The sequence below is a fragment of the Pantherophis guttatus genome, chromosome 4 (assembly GCF_059756535.1).
Source record: "Pantherophis guttatus breed Tessera chromosome 4, ASM5975653v1, whole genome shotgun sequence".
Lineage (NCBI taxonomy): Eukaryota > Metazoa > Chordata > Lepidosauria > Squamata > Colubridae > Pantherophis > Pantherophis guttatus.
Genome location: NC_142066.1, coordinates 157,713,177 through 157,728,843, shown reverse-complemented (window position 1 = coordinate 157,728,843; position 15,667 = coordinate 157,713,177). Strand labels below are relative to the sequence as shown.

General features: G+C 46.8%; 2 protein-coding genes across 2 annotated transcripts in view; both read right to left on the bottom strand.

Moving 5' to 3' along the window:
* Positions 1-394: 394 nt before the first annotated feature.
* Positions 395-10,547, bottom strand: LOC148114400 (uncharacterized). Its single transcript, XM_087894272.1, has 6 exons — positions 9,470-10,547; positions 8,603-8,694; positions 8,140-8,223; positions 3,472-3,603; positions 2,430-2,552; positions 395-592 (listed from the first exon to the last, which is right to left on the bottom strand). The coding sequence occupies exons 1-5, from the start codon at positions 10,500-10,502 to the stop codon at positions 2,472-2,474; spliced, it is 1,422 nt and encodes a 473-aa protein (XP_087750398.1). The 5' UTR covers positions 10,503-10,547; the 3' UTR covers positions 395-592; positions 2,430-2,471.
* A 4,898-nt stretch (positions 10,548-15,445) lies between these two features.
* The window catches only part of LOC117673237 (uncharacterized), a 28,103-nt gene continuing 27,881 nt past the window's right edge, over positions 15,446-15,667 (bottom strand). The window contains exon 9 of the mRNA XM_087894268.1: positions 15,446-15,650. Coding sequence (XP_087750394.1) covers positions 15,636-15,650 — 15 coding nt within the window. The 3' untranslated portion in view covers positions 15,446-15,635. The remainder of the gene's footprint in view (positions 15,651-15,667) is intronic.

Sequence of the window (15,667 nt, the reverse complement as noted above, 5' to 3'; positions counted from 1 at the left end):
TGAGTCTCCGGAGAAGGGCGGCATATAAATCAAAATTTTAAAAAAAAATTAAAAAAAAACAAAAACTGGGAGATAAACTCTGCACCAAGTGGAAGATCCAACAGGTTCCTGACAAACCTAGCAGACAACTTTGTTTCCCAAAAAACGGAGAAGGGAACAAGGGGATCAGCCATATTGGATTTAATTCTCACTAACGGAGATGAAATGATAGAAGGTGTTGAAGCTACAGGAACCTTGGGGACAAGTGATCACGCAATATTGGAATTCAACATTATGCAAGCACAAGTAATAGAACAAAGTCAAACTAGACCGTTGTAAGTCAAGGACTGACACTCGGCACCTTCGAAGGCCCTCCCCCCTCCTGCAAAGGACAGAGAGACGGAGTCCGGGTGTAGCAAAAGTGAATATACTATTTATTAAGTGAAAGCATACTTTGTGTAGAAAAATCAGGGAGTAAAATCTTTGCATCCTAACAGCTGTATCAGCTACGGGAAACTGGTCATCTATCCAAAAATGGGTGGGGTGGAAACTGAGGCAGGGGGAGGGTGGTCTGGGCTGGGCGTCACCCCACCGGTCACTACATGATCAGCTCCTGGAAGACAGAAGGGGAAGAAGAGAAGCATCAGGTCTAGGAACTGGGGAGGGTGGAGGGGTGGAGTTGTCACAGACATTTCGTGACCCTGCTAGGCAACATCATCAGTGCTGCAAGGAAGGAGGAGGAAGAGAAAGAAGGACCGTTGGGTCTTTGGACCTCTCTGAGCTGGAAGGTTTTAATGCAGACGTCTCATGACCCAACTAGGGAACATCTTCAGTGCTACAAGGGGGATGGGGTTTGGGAGGAGGAGGAGGAGGTGGAGGAAGAGGAAGAGGAGGAGGAAGAAGAGGAGGAGGAGGAGGAGGAGTGTGGGGTCTTTGTTGCTCTCTGAGCTGGCTGTTTTTTGTGCAGATGTCTCAGGACAAAGCTAGGAAACATTATCAGTGCTAGAAGGGACTAAATATATACAGACACCCAACCCAGTTCCCTTCTAGTACTGATGATGTTACCTACTTGGGTCATGAAACGTCTGCAAGAAATACTCACCAAGCTCAGAAAGCACCAAGGAACGCCCCCCCCAAATCCTCCTCTTCCTCTTCTTCCTCCCCTCCTGTTCCTCCTCCTCCCCACAAACTCCAGCCCCTTCTAGCACTGTTGCTAGTTATATTCTATAATCTATAAGAATATAAAATATTATACATACTATACTACTGAGTTTCTCCCAAAAATAAGGCATCCCCTGATAACAAGCCCAATCAGGATTTTGAGCACATGCACTAAAATAAGCCCCCCCCCCATGAAAATAAGCCCTCCCCGAAAATATTTAACTGCATGTGCATCCAGTCCCCACCATTTCCTCTGGTTGGGATTAAGGAGGAAAAGCTGGAAATCAGGTAAGGCGACAAGTGCCCCAAAATAATAAGACCTCCCCCAAAATAAGGCCAAGCGCTTATTTTGGGGTTCAAAAAAAATATAAGACAGGGTCTTATTTTGGGGGAAGCACAGTATATACTACACTATACTAATACACTATAATATAATATAAGGTAAAGTATTTTTCCACTTGCATTTTTTACCTGCTTTCGAACTGCTAAGTTGGCAGAAGTTGTGACAGGTAATGGGAGCTGACCCCGTTATGCAGCACTAGGGAATCGAACCACTGAACTGCCGACCTTTCGATCGACAAGCTCAGCATCTTAGCCACTGAGCCACCGTGTCCCTTTCATAATATAATATATAATATAGTAATGCTATTCTATTGTATTCTATTCATTTCTATCATTTCTATAGGTAGTGGTGGAAATAGGACCACAATTGACCCCAAAATTCTTGTCGCTAAGCGAGATGTTTGTTAAGTGAGTTTTGTCCCATTTTACAACCTTCCTTGCCTGCAGTTAAGTGCAGTCGTTAAGTTAGTCACACGGTTCTTAAGTGAATATGGCGTCCGCCTTCACCTTGTTGGTCAAAAGGTCACAAAAGGGAGATCATGTGACCCCTGCCCCCTGGGATGCTGCGACTGTCATAAATACGAGTGAGTTGCCAAACATCCGAGTTTTGGTCTCATGACGGTGGGGACTCTCTGTTGGTCATGAGTGGGGAAAACAGTCCTAAGTCCCTTTCTTCCATGCCGTTCAAACTTGGAACGGACATTAACTGAACCGACATAAGTCGAGAACTGCTCATATAAGACTCCCTAGGGATATAGTCTGGGAACTGCTGGGACGGAGCCTTGTAAATTCTCTCCCTCTCAACCAAACTCTCAAAACCTGGCACTCCCTCCTCTGGAATGCAGCCCCTCCCTCCCTCCCTCCCTCCCTCCCTCTTTTCCTGCTGGGAATCCAGGCTACCTTCCACCACAGCAGAGGAGGGACGGCTGCTGCCCTCAAGCACTCACCATTATGGCACTGATGATGTCGTTGTTGTTGTTTCGGAGGGCTCAGATGGCTTTTGGGCGGGAGACATTGGCCTGAGCCATGACCAATTCAATATCCCTCACCTCCAGACCCGTTTCGTCCACCTGGGAAGGGAGGGAGGAAGGAAATACAGAAATAAATGCAGGCAGGAAAGAAAGGAAGGAAGGAAGGAAGGAAGGAAGGAAGGAAGGAAGGAAGGAAGGAAGGAAGAAAGAAAGAAAGAAAGAAAGAAAGAAAGAAAGAAAGAAAGAAAGAAAGAAAGAAAGAAAGAAAGAAAGAAAGAAAGAAAGAAGAGGGACCATCATGTAAGGTGGACTTCAAGAGGTGAATCCAAATCCCAGATCCCACCTCAACCTCTGGCTGACTTTCCAGCAAACCATAATAATAATTATAGTAACAATGGAGTAAGGTTCCAGTAGACCTACCCCACCATGGGATGACTTCTCCAACACTTTATGGTGTCCCAGCAACCTGAAATCCAAGCTTAGCATCTTTAGAAAGAACATGGAGCTGGCTTAAGAAGCTACCAAGAGATCGTCCCTCAAGAGGTTGGCATGGACTTGTGGCCTTAGAAAGGACCCCCAAAGCTCAGATGAGGGATGGTATGAAGTCTCCTATCTTGGGCAGAAGGTTGGACTAGACGTCCCCCCCCGCAGCCCTAGGAATTTTGGGTCCTTCTATGTAGAGTAGTCCCTACGTATCTGAGAGACACCTGACCACAGCATCTAGGTTGGAGATGCCACCAATATTGGCATCATCCATAGTGGACAACTCATCTGGTCCTAGAGATGGAGGAGACCAGAGAAGAGTCCCCATTCTCGGTCCAAGCAAGATATTATAGGCAAGAATTGTGCTCCATGGGTTAATAGCCTGGCTCCCGAGAAGTCTACTCCCCTTGGACCTCCTAGGAGGTGGACCTCCAAGGAGAACATCATGAAGGTACTCATTCCTCTTGGGCTTCCCTCCTTTCCACCCCCACCTCCAGCTCAAGTCTGGAGAAGGTTGACATCTGGGTCTCCTTACCTCCTCCTCTTCCTCACTCTCCTTGATGATGGTGAAGACTGAACCAGATTCATTGATCAAGGTTGAGTGATCCATAGGAACTTTGAACTTCTCCGCCGCCTCTTTGTAGACCTGTTGGGAGAGGTTTTCCACCTGCAGCAGAAAACAACGGAGGGATTTTAGATCTTTCTCCATTCTGGAGGAGAAGGAGACCTGGCTTTGGCTTGTCTTCAGAAGAAGACACCCAATAAGACATTCTCCAACGAGTCCCAGATGGAAGGGCCTAGAAGACCCTTCCATGTTCTACCAAGAGGCCAGGTCCTTCAACCAGGAATTTGAGAGGACCACTTCCCTAAACCTCCATTTCCAATCTGAATTCTCCCACTGAGGTGAGAAGAAGACAATCTCTTGGTCTCTCCAGTCAAGAAAGGCAGATGCCAATCTATCACAACATAGGAAGTCCTCAATGTACAACCATTCGTTTAGCAACCAAAGGTAGAAGAGCAATGAAAAAGTGAGCTAAGACCATGTTTTTCCACGCTTATGACCGTCGCGGCATTCCCGTAATCCAAATTCAGACAACTTGGCAACGGACTCGTGTTTATGGCGGTTGCGGTGACCCCCGGGGGTTGCCTGAACCCCCATTGGAGACCTTTCGGACAGCAGAGTCAATGGGGAAGCCGGATTCGCTTACGGACCATTGTGACTCTCTCTCTTTTTTTTTAATTGAAAAGTTTTTTATTTTATAAACAAACAAACATACAATATATAATCAATCAGTCAATATATCATCTGAATACATCTTTTTTCCATCTTACTCCTCCAATACTCATCATATCTAATATTATCATTTCATTTATTATTACATTTCCCCCACTTTTACTTTTCTGTTAAAACATTTATCTATTCAACACTTTTATCCCAACCCAACCTTTGTCCCTCCCTCCCCACCCCACCCCCCGACTTCCAAGAGCGAAAACAGGGTATAACATTTAACAAACAAAAGCTAAAATATACTAACTACAAAATTCAAAACTCCCACACACTCTTTAACTCCCCTTACTCAAATTCATTAACCTCCCTTTTATAAATTCTCAAAATTAATTGAATTAAATTCATTCTTCCTAAATATAAAGACCTTTTTCTTGATGTGTAATCCAATAATTTAACAATATTACAAACATTAAAAATCATGGATAAGCTTCATTTCCACACCCTCAAACACCATTCTTTTTCAGCATTACTCCCTAATAAGATTCTAAATTTAACATTTATCCTCTTTAATCCTGCATAAAATTGGACATTTTAAAACCTTAAACATTTCCTCTCGTATACCTTTTAAGATACTATAATCTTATGTTAAACATTTTTAAAATCTCTTAATACATCAATGAAACATTCTTAATTCATTTCACAAGATATAAATTTCAAAACCTGCAGGAAGATATCCTTCAAATTTTCAATTAACCATTTTAATACCTCCATAACTTTTAAGAAGCCATCGTTTTTATATCCAAAACTAATTGTAAGAAAACACTTCCTTTATATCATTGTCTTAGAATAACCTTTAAAAATACCAATTTAATTAAGATTTTCAATTTATTACAAAAATCCTCCTCCCAAAAAGACTTAATCTTCTATTCTTGCCTTCTTTCTATATTTTTTCCAGTCCTTCTTCTTCAATAATTCTTTCAACATTGCTCCTCCCCCTAGTTTTATTTTCGAAAATTTTTAGATTTTGATTTGAGGTTGATGTATGTTGAAAGCTCGCTCTCTTCTTGAAATCATTTTCTCTGGTTTAGAACCCCCATCTCGACTCTTCTTACTTGTATGCTCAATCAGTTCATTCCTTTGTCTATAAAGCCAAGAATTGTTGCCATAAAGTTTATCAGCTTGCAATAAAGAGTCTACTTGTTGCTTTTCTATTAATTGAGTGGAAGCGTCTGCCAAGACCTGTGTTTCAATTGTGCCAAGCTCCATTTCAATCCTGACAGCCTCTTTGTCCTCCCGAATCAAAATCCTCTGATTAATTTCCTCCTGTTTGTTACTTGCGGGTTTTTGGTTTTTTTTTTGTTCTCCTGATTTGCTCTGCCAGCACCCAAAGTCCAAATTCTTTAAATCCTTAAAATTGCGTTGCTGGTGTGGACGCGATGCCTTCGTCTGCATGAAGCAGACTCGTCCCAGATTCGGAGCAATGAAGGGCTTACAGGGAGCTCACCCTGCAACCCCCAGGCTTAAAAAAAAACCTGGGGGTCTAGGGGAGCTCTACCCAGACCCTTCAGCTCTTCTCTCTCCCTTTTTCCCAGGGGGAGATTTTCAAGCCGCTGAACAGCCGGTTTTCGCTGTTCTAGCGGCTAATTAAATCACAGGGCTGGAGCTCCTAAAAGAGTGTCCGTTCGGTGATCATGGAGCCACCGGAAGTCCCATTGTGACTCTCTCTTAACAACTGCAGTGACTGGCGTAATATCTGAGGCAACGGTTGTCTCACTTCCCAATGGAAGTTTTGGGCTCAGTTGTAGGCATAAGTTGAGGACTACTGGTGTTAAAAATAAGAATGTCCGTCCAGTCAGTCAGTCAGTCAGTCTCTCTCTCCCTCCCTCCCTCTCTCTCACCTGCTCTCTCCCTCCCTCGCTTCCCTTTCCCCTTTCCTGCCTTCCCTCTCATCCACTTTCCTTCCTTCCTCCCTTTCTCCTCCCTTTCTTTTTCCCCTCTTTCGTTTTCCCCTCCCCTTCTCCTTGCAGCCTTCCCTCCCTCTCCTCCTTCCTCCTTCCTCCTCTCCCTCTCCCTCCCTCCTTGCTTCCTTCTCACCCTATCCTTCCTCCCTCCCTCTGTCTCTCTCTCCTTCCTTTCTCTCCTCCCTCCCTTTCATTCTTTCTTGCTTTTGTCCCTCCTCGCTCCCTCGCTCCGTTCTTCCTTCCTTTCCATTTTTCCTCCCTCCCTTCCTCCCTCCCACCCTCTTCAGTTATCCAATAGAATCTTTCCAAGCTCTTTCCTCCCTTCCTCCCTCCCACTATTTCTCCTTCCCCTTCCCTATCTCCTTCCTTCCTTCCATCCATCCATCCTTCTCCTCTCCTTCCTACTTCCTTCTTTCATTTCTTTCTCCTCCCTTCCTCCCTCCCTCCCTAATCCTATATCTCCTTCCTTGTTTCATTCCTTCCTGCTTCCCTTTCACCTTCATTTCCTCCATAACAATCCTTCTCTCCTTCCTTCCTTCCCCCCTTTGCTTCATTACTCCTTCCTTCCTTCCACTCCTTCCTTCCCTCCCTTATCCTATCTCTCCTTCCTTCTTTTGTTCCTTTCTCCTTCCCTTTCTCTCTTCCTTTGTCCCTTCTTCCTTGCCATTCCCCCTTCTTTTCCCTTCCTTCCCTCCCTTCCTTCCCTCCCTCCCTCCCTCCCTCCCTTCCTTCCCCTTCCTACCTTTTCTCATTCTTCCTCCCCTCCTTCTTTCCACCCATCCACCTATCTCTCTTTCCTCCCTCCCTCCCTCCCTCTTCAGTCATCAAAGACTTCCCCCTCCCCCCAGATCCTCTTCCCTCTTTCCAGATCACCAGACAATGTAGGAGTCAGAAGCTGGACTTTTGAAGGCATCCGGATTGGTGATGGCAAGCAAGATATTCCTGGATTTACGGATGGTTATCCTGGTCACGCCGTGGATCTGCTGCAGACCCAGCTTGGACATGGCCTGGGGGCAAAGAAGACCACCACACACAGCCCATCAGCATCATGTTGATGGGCTCTCAACCACACCACGGAGAGAGGAACTCACAACACCCTCAAAAACCACAGAAGAAGCTTGTAGGTCAACTAAAGAGCTGGTTGAAGAACCAGGAGAAGGAGGGACCTTCTCCCATCCAAAGCTACAGTTGAGGTCCTGTAGACCAACCCCTTGCTTCCACGGAAGGCCATCTTGAGGTTCGGTCTTCTTCAAGACATGGTGGACCATGAACTCTGGCAAATTCTGAAGACCACAAGATGTTTCTGGTATGAACCATGCAGAAGTCTTCTTCTGACCTCTTGAGAGAACTTAACTTCTCAGTCCAAAACCAAAGAAAGGGCAAGAGAGATATTTACACCCCAAAAATTGGAGTTGTTCCTAGGCGCTCTGTGGCTGATGCTTACTACAATGAGTGGAAGACTTTCACCTTGCCAGCCCTTTGAGGTAGACCAGATCAGGAAACTAGCAAACTTTAGATAAACACTCTTAATAAAAGGGGCGAGTTCTAGTGTCAGGCACGAAAGAGAGTTGCGTGGCTTTGAGCCAATCAAGAGGAGACAGTGAATTATAGTTCCACCTTAAGTATGAAAGGATGTTGGTTGATTTTGATTCAATCACCAGGAGACCATGAGTTCTAGTTCCACGTTAAGCAAGAAATCTAGCTGGGTGATTTTGGGCCAGTCCCTCTCTGAAAGCCCAACCTACCTTGCAGGATTGTTGTTTTGGAGAAAATAGGAGGAAGGATGTATGCTGGATAGGTTCACCGCCTTGAGTGATTTGTGAGAAAGGAAGGAAGGAGGGAGGGAGGAAGGGAAGGAAGGATGGAAGGGGGAGGGGAGGGAAGGAGGGAGGGGAAGTGGGAGGGGAGGAGGGAGGGAGGAGGGCAGGGAGGGAGGGAAAGAGGGAAGGAAAGGAGGAAAAAGGAAGGGAGTGTTGTGGAAGGGAGGAAAGAAAGGAGGGAGGAAGGGAATTACCTTTCGAGCTTTTTTCTCGCTCTGGCTTAGTTTCGGTTTCCTAATGGCCTCCTCGTCAGTCCCCAGGGAATGCATCAGCTGGGTCTGCAAAAAAAACCAAATCCCTTTACTCATCCCTTACTACTAAGCGGATCCCTTTGGGTGAAAAAGAGGTTTTATGCTCTCCCCAAAACTTCTCTTTACCTTCCCGAAAAGGCACTTAGCTGGCCTCGATTAACGTCCGAGATCGTTTTTGAAAAGGTCTTTTGTTTATTTATTTTATTGTGCATCTTCCCATCAACCCTCCCGTCTTTGCAATTGTGGGTCGTGTGACGTTGGGCCAATCACCAGGCGACAGGGAGTTCTAGTCCCGCAAGCTGAGTGACTTTGAGCCTCTCTGTCTCAGCCCAGCCCACCTCAGGTGCCACTGACTAGGGAATTCTGGGAATTGAAGTCCACCCATTTCGGTCTGCGAGGGCCACACCTGCACCGAGTGAGCTGTCCGTGGTTCTTCAAAGTTCGGCTCTTCCCATTCCGGGAGAGATCCTTCGTTGCTTTCAGAATCGTTGGAAGATCCTGCAGAAAGATATTTTAGGGTATTCTAACGGAGGTCTCCTTTTCCAACTGCTGTAAACTGCTGTATTTCAGCCATGGCTGCAATCGTTAAGCGACTGCTGTTGTCATTAAGCCATTGCTGCGGTCATTAAGTGACTCTTGCACTCGTTAAGCCACTCCTGTGGTCGTTTAGCAAACACAGCAGTCATTAAGCGAACCCACTGGTTGATATGAGGCAGGATTGACTGAAAACGTCAATTTCAGCAAAAACATTGTAAATCAGGGTTTAGTGATCAGGGAAAGATGCAAACGGTCATAAAAGCAGATCAGCTACTGACTGTCCAAAATGGTGATATGTGACCACAGAGACTTTAAGAGGTTTGGAGGTTTGGAAGCAGGTCCAATTCTAACTTTGAAACGGTCATTAAGTGAGTGGTCTTCGACTTATGACCACAATCACGTCCGTTTCTGTTACTACACAAGACAGTTGTTAAGTGAATTTGTTTCCATTTTACAACCTTCCCTGCCACTCTTCTTAAGAGAACCATTGCAGTTGTTCAGTGAGTAACACGGTCGTTAAGCAAATCCAGTTTCGGCATTGTCGGAAGGTCGCAAAAGGGGGTTGTGTGACCTGCGGGACGCTGCGACCATCATAAATATGAGCCAATTTCGATCACGTGACCACAGGGTGTTGAATATGAGAATCAGTCCCAAACTCCCTTCGGTCACTAAACAAACAGTCGTAAATTGAGAACCATCCGTAATTGTTGAATGGGGAGAAAACGGGAGATCTTACCTTCCGCCGGAGGTTTGCGGGTAACACTCCAGATCTGCAGTTCGGTTCCTCCCTCCCCATCTGGGTGGAGCAGAGGAGATTCTTGGGGCAACTGAGCTGAGGCATCGAGCAGGGCCCCATTGTCTTCTGCAAGGATGTTCTCTGGGGTTTTGCTCAGTGCCAGGAAAGACTGAGAGTCAGGTTTTGCCTTGGAAAATGCCAGCATAGCACGGTCCTCGCTGTTGCCCAGGTCAAAAGTTGACGCTCCCTCCACTTCGACTTCTGACTCCAGACAGGCAGTGAGATAGTCTTGGGTTGTCTCGGAACCTGCTCGGATAACGTCTTGTTCCGAAAGAGGCCCCTTCGATTCCAGGAGCGACGCAAAGACCCTCTCCTTCTCGGAAAAGAAGGAGAGGGTCTTCTCCTCTGGCCTTCCGCTGGCGGCACCATCAGCTACTCCTTGTGGGAAGGGCGTTAACTCCATGGATTCTGCCTTGAAAAGGAGGCTATGACGGAGGGGGAGAAGCAGATTGCTCTCCAGGGTCTTCACGCCATCCAGCGGAGTGGACGTAAGTGGCTGTCTTTGAAGCCCACCAGGTCCACCTGCCTCGGCGGGGCTCACTTCAAACACACCCTGAAGCTCAGAAGGAGGCCTAACGATGGTGGTAAGGGGACAAGCAAAGGGCCAGGCTCGCAACCGTCTTTTCGGGAAACCTCCGATTTTGTCTTTGAAGGAAGGCAACAAATGCTCGTGCTCCTCTAAAGGGCTGGCGCTGAGGCTGTTATCATCCTCAGACTCAAGACCACTGGGGGGCCAGGAGGGATCGGTCTGCTCGGCCTCCTGTGGGAGACCCTGCAAGGCGAAGCCAGGTGTCACAGCCAGAGAAATCGGCGTGGTGGGCTGGACTTCTCCACTCGGCCTCGAGGTGGAGGAGAGGCTTTCCGAGCCTTCTGTGGGGGGAGAGAGAGGAGGGGGGGAAGCAGAAGTCAAACAGTCCACCTGGCAAGAGACACCGACGGATTTAAGCAACTTAAGAGGCTGGGAGGCCTTCATACTACGACTACTCCTCTTCCTCCCTGCAAGCCCCTCCCCCTTCTAGCACGGATGATGTTCCCTAGTTGGGTCATGAGATGTCTGCAAGAAAATACCAATGCTCAGAGAGCACCAAGGACTGCCCAGTCCTTCCTTCCTTCCTTCCTTCCTTCCTTCCTTCCTTCCTTCCTTCCTTCCTTCCTTCCTTCCTTCCTTCCTTCCTTCCTTTTCTTCTTCCTCCTCCTCCTCCTCCTCACAGCTACATTGAGAGCTGTCAATCTTTTTTGCTTAAATAATTTTTATTGCGTATTTTACACAATACCAAAAGAAGTCAAGAGACAAAAACAAAAACACACGAACATCAGACATTAAAATACAAGACTAACAATCTTATTTTACGAAGTTTTCTCTCTGGTAATGCTAAACTTCAAACTACGGCATATAAAACCTTTGCCAGACCTACCCTTGAATATTGCTCACCTGCCTGGAACCCTGACTGTATTTCAGACATCCGTTCATTAGAGAGGGTCCGGAGGTATTTCACTAGAAGAGCCCTCAAATCCTCTGCTCGAAATAAAATTCCCTAACCCACCAGGCTTTAATTTAGACAGGTTAAATAGAAAGAAGAGAGAAAAGAGAGAGAAAGACAGAGAAAGTGAAAGTGAAAGAAAAGAGAAAGAAAAGAAAAGAGAGAGAAAGAGAAAGAGAAAGAAAGAAAAGGGAGAGAGAAAGAAGACACATACCCATAGAGAAAGAGACAGGGAAAGAGAAAGGGAAAGAAAAGAGAAAGAAGAAAAGAGAGAGAATGGAGAGACAGAGAGAGAGAAAGAGAAAAAGAGAGAAAGAGAAAGAGAGAGAAAAAGAAGAGAGAGGGAGAGGACACACAGAGAGAGATGGAGAGAGAGAAAGAAAAAGGAGAGAGAGAAAGAAAGAAGAAAGAAAGAGAAAAAGAAGAGAGGAGACAGACAGAAAGAGAGAGAAAGAGAGAGAAAGAGAGAGAAAGGAAACAGAGAGAGGGAGGGAGAGAGAGAGAGAGAGAAGAAAGGGAGAAAGAGAGAGAAAGAAAAGAAAGAAAGAAAGAAAGAAAGAAAGAAAGAAAGAAAGAAAGAAAGAAAGAAAGAAAGAAAGAAAGAAAGAAAGAAAGAAAGAAGAGAGTGGGAGACAAAGATAGAGGGTGTTCTTATGATGCGCTGACCCTCCCTCATTTAGGGATGATGGGCTTTGAAATTAGAGCTGCCCCCCCCACTTGGGACCCCCTAGTAAGGAAGGCCCCCTCCCCATCTGTCTTGTGAAGGTCCAAAACCAGAGAAATGGGTTTCCTTCACCCTTGTGGGAACCATCCTGCGTGATTTTCCCCAGGACTCTTGGAAAAGGTGATGCAAGCCTCGACTTATGACTGTTCCTTTAGTGACCGACGTTGCAACCCTTACTCACAGGCTGTGGTGTCCCCGTGTTCAAAATTCGGATGCGATTTGTGATGGGCACAGATAAATAGAAAGAAACGGACGGATAAGTGGACAGAGGGATAGATAGGATGGATGGAAGGAGAGAGAGAGAGATGGCTGGATATTAATTTATGTTATTAAAGTGATTAGACTATAAAATCCTGATTTATTACTTTTATAAGTTATTCGAGGAAGCAAACATACGTATAATATTCCTTTATTCAACCACCCAATTTTTCACACAACCAAGTTAAGGAACCCTGATTTACTAAGTAAGCCACCATCAGCCAGCTTTGGCCACCCATTAAGCTCTGACTCCCTCCAGATGTTCAGCTTGCTAGTGCAAAGAATTCTGGGAAGTGAGTTCCATGCCCCTCTATACACACACACAGAGGTGTGGCTTGTTGTGGGTGTCTTTGCAACAAACCATCATTTACACTCCAAGAAGGGAACCTGTGCCACCAGCTGCTCTCAGGGTCCCAAGTAAAAACCAAACTCCGAGGCTTGAAATTCCCCAAAGCTAACTTTTCTTGGAGGCCTCATGTTGGCACAGCTGGGAAAAGCGGGATTTTCCCCACCCCAAAGACAGTCCGGGCCCCTCCGTCACCTAAGGTCTCCCACACGTCCAATCAGGCCCCGCCCGGAACAGAAGCTCTCTTCCCAATCTCCTCCGCACAGCTGCAGGGCCCTCGGCCTTGACCTTCTAGGGAGAACTTTGTTTTGGCTACGTGTCTTCTTCCCTCTACACTCTTCCCCCCCCCAACTCCCCTGGAGCCTCAAATCTCCAAGGCTTCCAGGTCTCACAGCTTCCCACCTGACAATAAACCAGCTTTCTCCCCGATTATTAACCTGGTTTCTGCTCCATTCCCATTTGGTTTCCTCCTAGGAAAGGAGAAGACGGCTAGCGGTCCTCACATCCATTGTGCAGTTACACAATTTATACTGACTCTACCCAACCCTACTCCAACCATTCCTTCTTTACCCAACTCAATCCTAAGAAACTCTATCCCAACATAACTCTGAGCCTGAGTGGCGTAGGAGGCTAATGCCTCCTAAAGGCAGCATTTTAACATCCAGCTGCCTGCAATTACTGCGAGTTCAATTCTTCCCAGGCTCAAGGTCGACTCAGCCTTCCATCCTTTCCAAGGTAGGTGAAATGAGAACCCAGTTGTGGGGGCAATAAGCTGACTTTGTATAAACATAGAAAAGTATGAAAGCTATTGCTTAACGCATTGTAAGCTGCCCTGAGTCTCCAGAGAAGGGCGGCATATAAATAAATAAATAAATAAAAAACTCAAGCCAAGCCAATAATCTTCTATTCTATCTACGCAACTTAACGCAATCCTATTCCACTCAACCCAACCCTGCTCTACTCAATCCTACTCTACCCAACGCTACTCTAACCATTCCTACTCCATCCAACTCCACCCTACCAAGCCAACACTACTCAACCCAAACCCTAATCAGTAACAGTAACAGAGTTGGAAGGGCCCTTGGAGGTCATCTAGTCCAACCCCCTTGGTCACACAGAAGACCTATACCAGGGATTCGAACCGGCGACCTTTTGGATTCACAAGCTCAGCATCTTAGTCACTGAGCCACTTAGGGAGCCGCAATTCAACCTTACTCAAAAAAACCCTAATACCTACTCAACTCAACCCTACTCAACCCTACTCAATTCAATTCTATTCAGCTCAACCCAACTTAAAGCTACTCCACTCTAGTCTGTCAAACCCAGACCTTCTCAACACACAGCGTCCTTCTTTAATCCAACAAACCACCATGCCCCAGACTACACCACCCGTCATCCTCAGCTGGAGAAGCACCCCTGGCCTGCCAGTTTAAAAGGAAGGTGCACCACAATCCCCCCTGCAAAGCCCACATGCACCCCCCCACCTAAAATACCCCCTCCCAGAGGGTCCAGTTTTACCTTCTTTCGCGTTCCAGAAGCGGTTGAGGATAGACCCCATTGTAGCCAGGATTCTCAGGCAGGTATCCGGATCCAGTGAATTGGCTTCCTTCGGACCAGAAAGCTCTTCAGAAACCCTCACGCTTACCTTTCCAGCCCCTCCCTTTTTTAAATGTGGGGGGGGGGAGGATTGAGGGGAAAGAGGGAGGGGTCAAAAGCTCTCTGTCCTGGTTCTTAAAGAGACTGCCCTTCTTGGACATTAAGCCTGTCCCAAACTCACCGCTGGGGTCCTACTAACTAGGAGTAGCCCTGCTCACCCCAAAGCCCCAGGGGAGAGGAAGGGGGATGGACAGGGTAAGGGGGAGACTACCCCCCCATTGGCTGGCTTACAAGACATGGTAGATGGGCTCAGTGGTGGGATTCAAATGATTTAACAACCGCTTCTCTGCCCCAATGATTTCTTCCAACAACCAGTTTGCCAAACTGCTCAGAAAATCCCACCACTGGATGGGCTACCTTTCCAGAAATCCACCTCAATATTTCACTTTTAATGTTAAGGATGATGGGACTCGGAGTAGGTTTAAAAAACCACCTGTTAAGATGGAACAAACCAGGATAGCGGGCAAGAAAGGGATTCCCAAGGGGGAAGGCGGGTGAGAAATCCTCCCTTTCATAATATCTTGGGGTGATATGGACTTAAAGGGTACTGGCTGGGGAATTATGGGAGTTGTAGTTCTTCCCTCATAAAGCATCCTAACTGGGGGATTCTGGGAGTTGTAGTTCTTCCCTCATAAAACATCCTGGCTGGGGGATTCTGGGATTTCAATCCTCCCCTGGTGCAGCTGGGGTTGGACTTGATGACCTCTGAGGTCCCCTCCAATTGTTGTAACTCTATAAGGGTCTCTTGCTGGACCAGGGGGTTGGACTAGATGACCTCCAAGTTACCTTCCTCCTCTGTGATTCTGTAATTCTGTAAGAGTCTTCTGCTCCAGCAGGGGGGGTTAGACTAGATGACCTCAGATGTCCCTTCCAGTTCAGTAATTGTGATGCACAAAATATGCACCCTGGTGCTCCTTTGTCACAAGAGGACAAAAGAATTCAGACCCATCACAGGCCCAAAAAAGTACAGGCAGTCCTTGCCTTACTACCACAGCTGACCCCAAAATTTTTGTCGTTAAGCGAGACATTGGTTAAGTGAGTTTGGCCCTGTTTTGTGACCTATCCTGCCGCTGTCGTTATGCGAAGCACGGCCACCTTAAACTACTCACCTGGTTGTTAGGTGAAAACGGCCTCCTGCTTTTGTCAGAAGGTCACAAATGGGGGATCGCATGACCTTGGGATGTTGCTACCATCATAAATACGAGTCAGTGGCCAGGCCTCCCGGTTTCAATCATGGGGAATGTTTGGCATTTTTTGACACCGTCATAACCCCACATGGCCAGGAGGCGAAATTTTGTGGGTCCAATTTGACTACGTCCAAGTCCCATTTTTGGGGACAGTCATCACTTCCAGAACGGTCGTTAAACAGAACGTTGTAAATCAAGGACTGACACTCGGCAGCTTCGTAGGCCCTCCCCCCTCCTGCAAAGGACAGAGAGACAGAGTCCGGGTGCAGCAGGAGTGAATATACCGTTTATTAAGCGAGAGAGCATCCTTGGTGTAGAAGAATCAGGGAGTAAAGTCTTAGCATGTTCCTAACAGCTGTATCGGCTACGGGCAACTGGCCGTCTATACAGAAGTGGGGGGGGGAAACTGAGGCAGGGGGAGGGTGCTCTGGGCTGGGCGTCACCTCACCGGTTACTACATGGTCAGCTCCTGGAAGACAGAAGGGG

Bases quoted from the DNA above. Each gene is read 5' to 3' on its own strand.
- LOC148114400 (XM_087894272.1), bottom strand. From the start codon at position 10,502: ATGAAGGCCTCCCAGCCTCTTAAGTTGCTTAAATCCGTCGGTGTCTCT. The intron at 8,695-9,469 runs GTAAGATCTCCC...ATCTTTCTGCAG, and splicing joins CCGCAAACCTCCGGCGGAAG to GATCTTCCAACGATTCTGAA. The intron at 3,604-8,139 runs GTAATTCCCTTC...TTTCTGCTGCAG, and splicing joins GCGAGAAAAAAGCTCGAAAG to GTGGAAAACCTCTCCCAACA.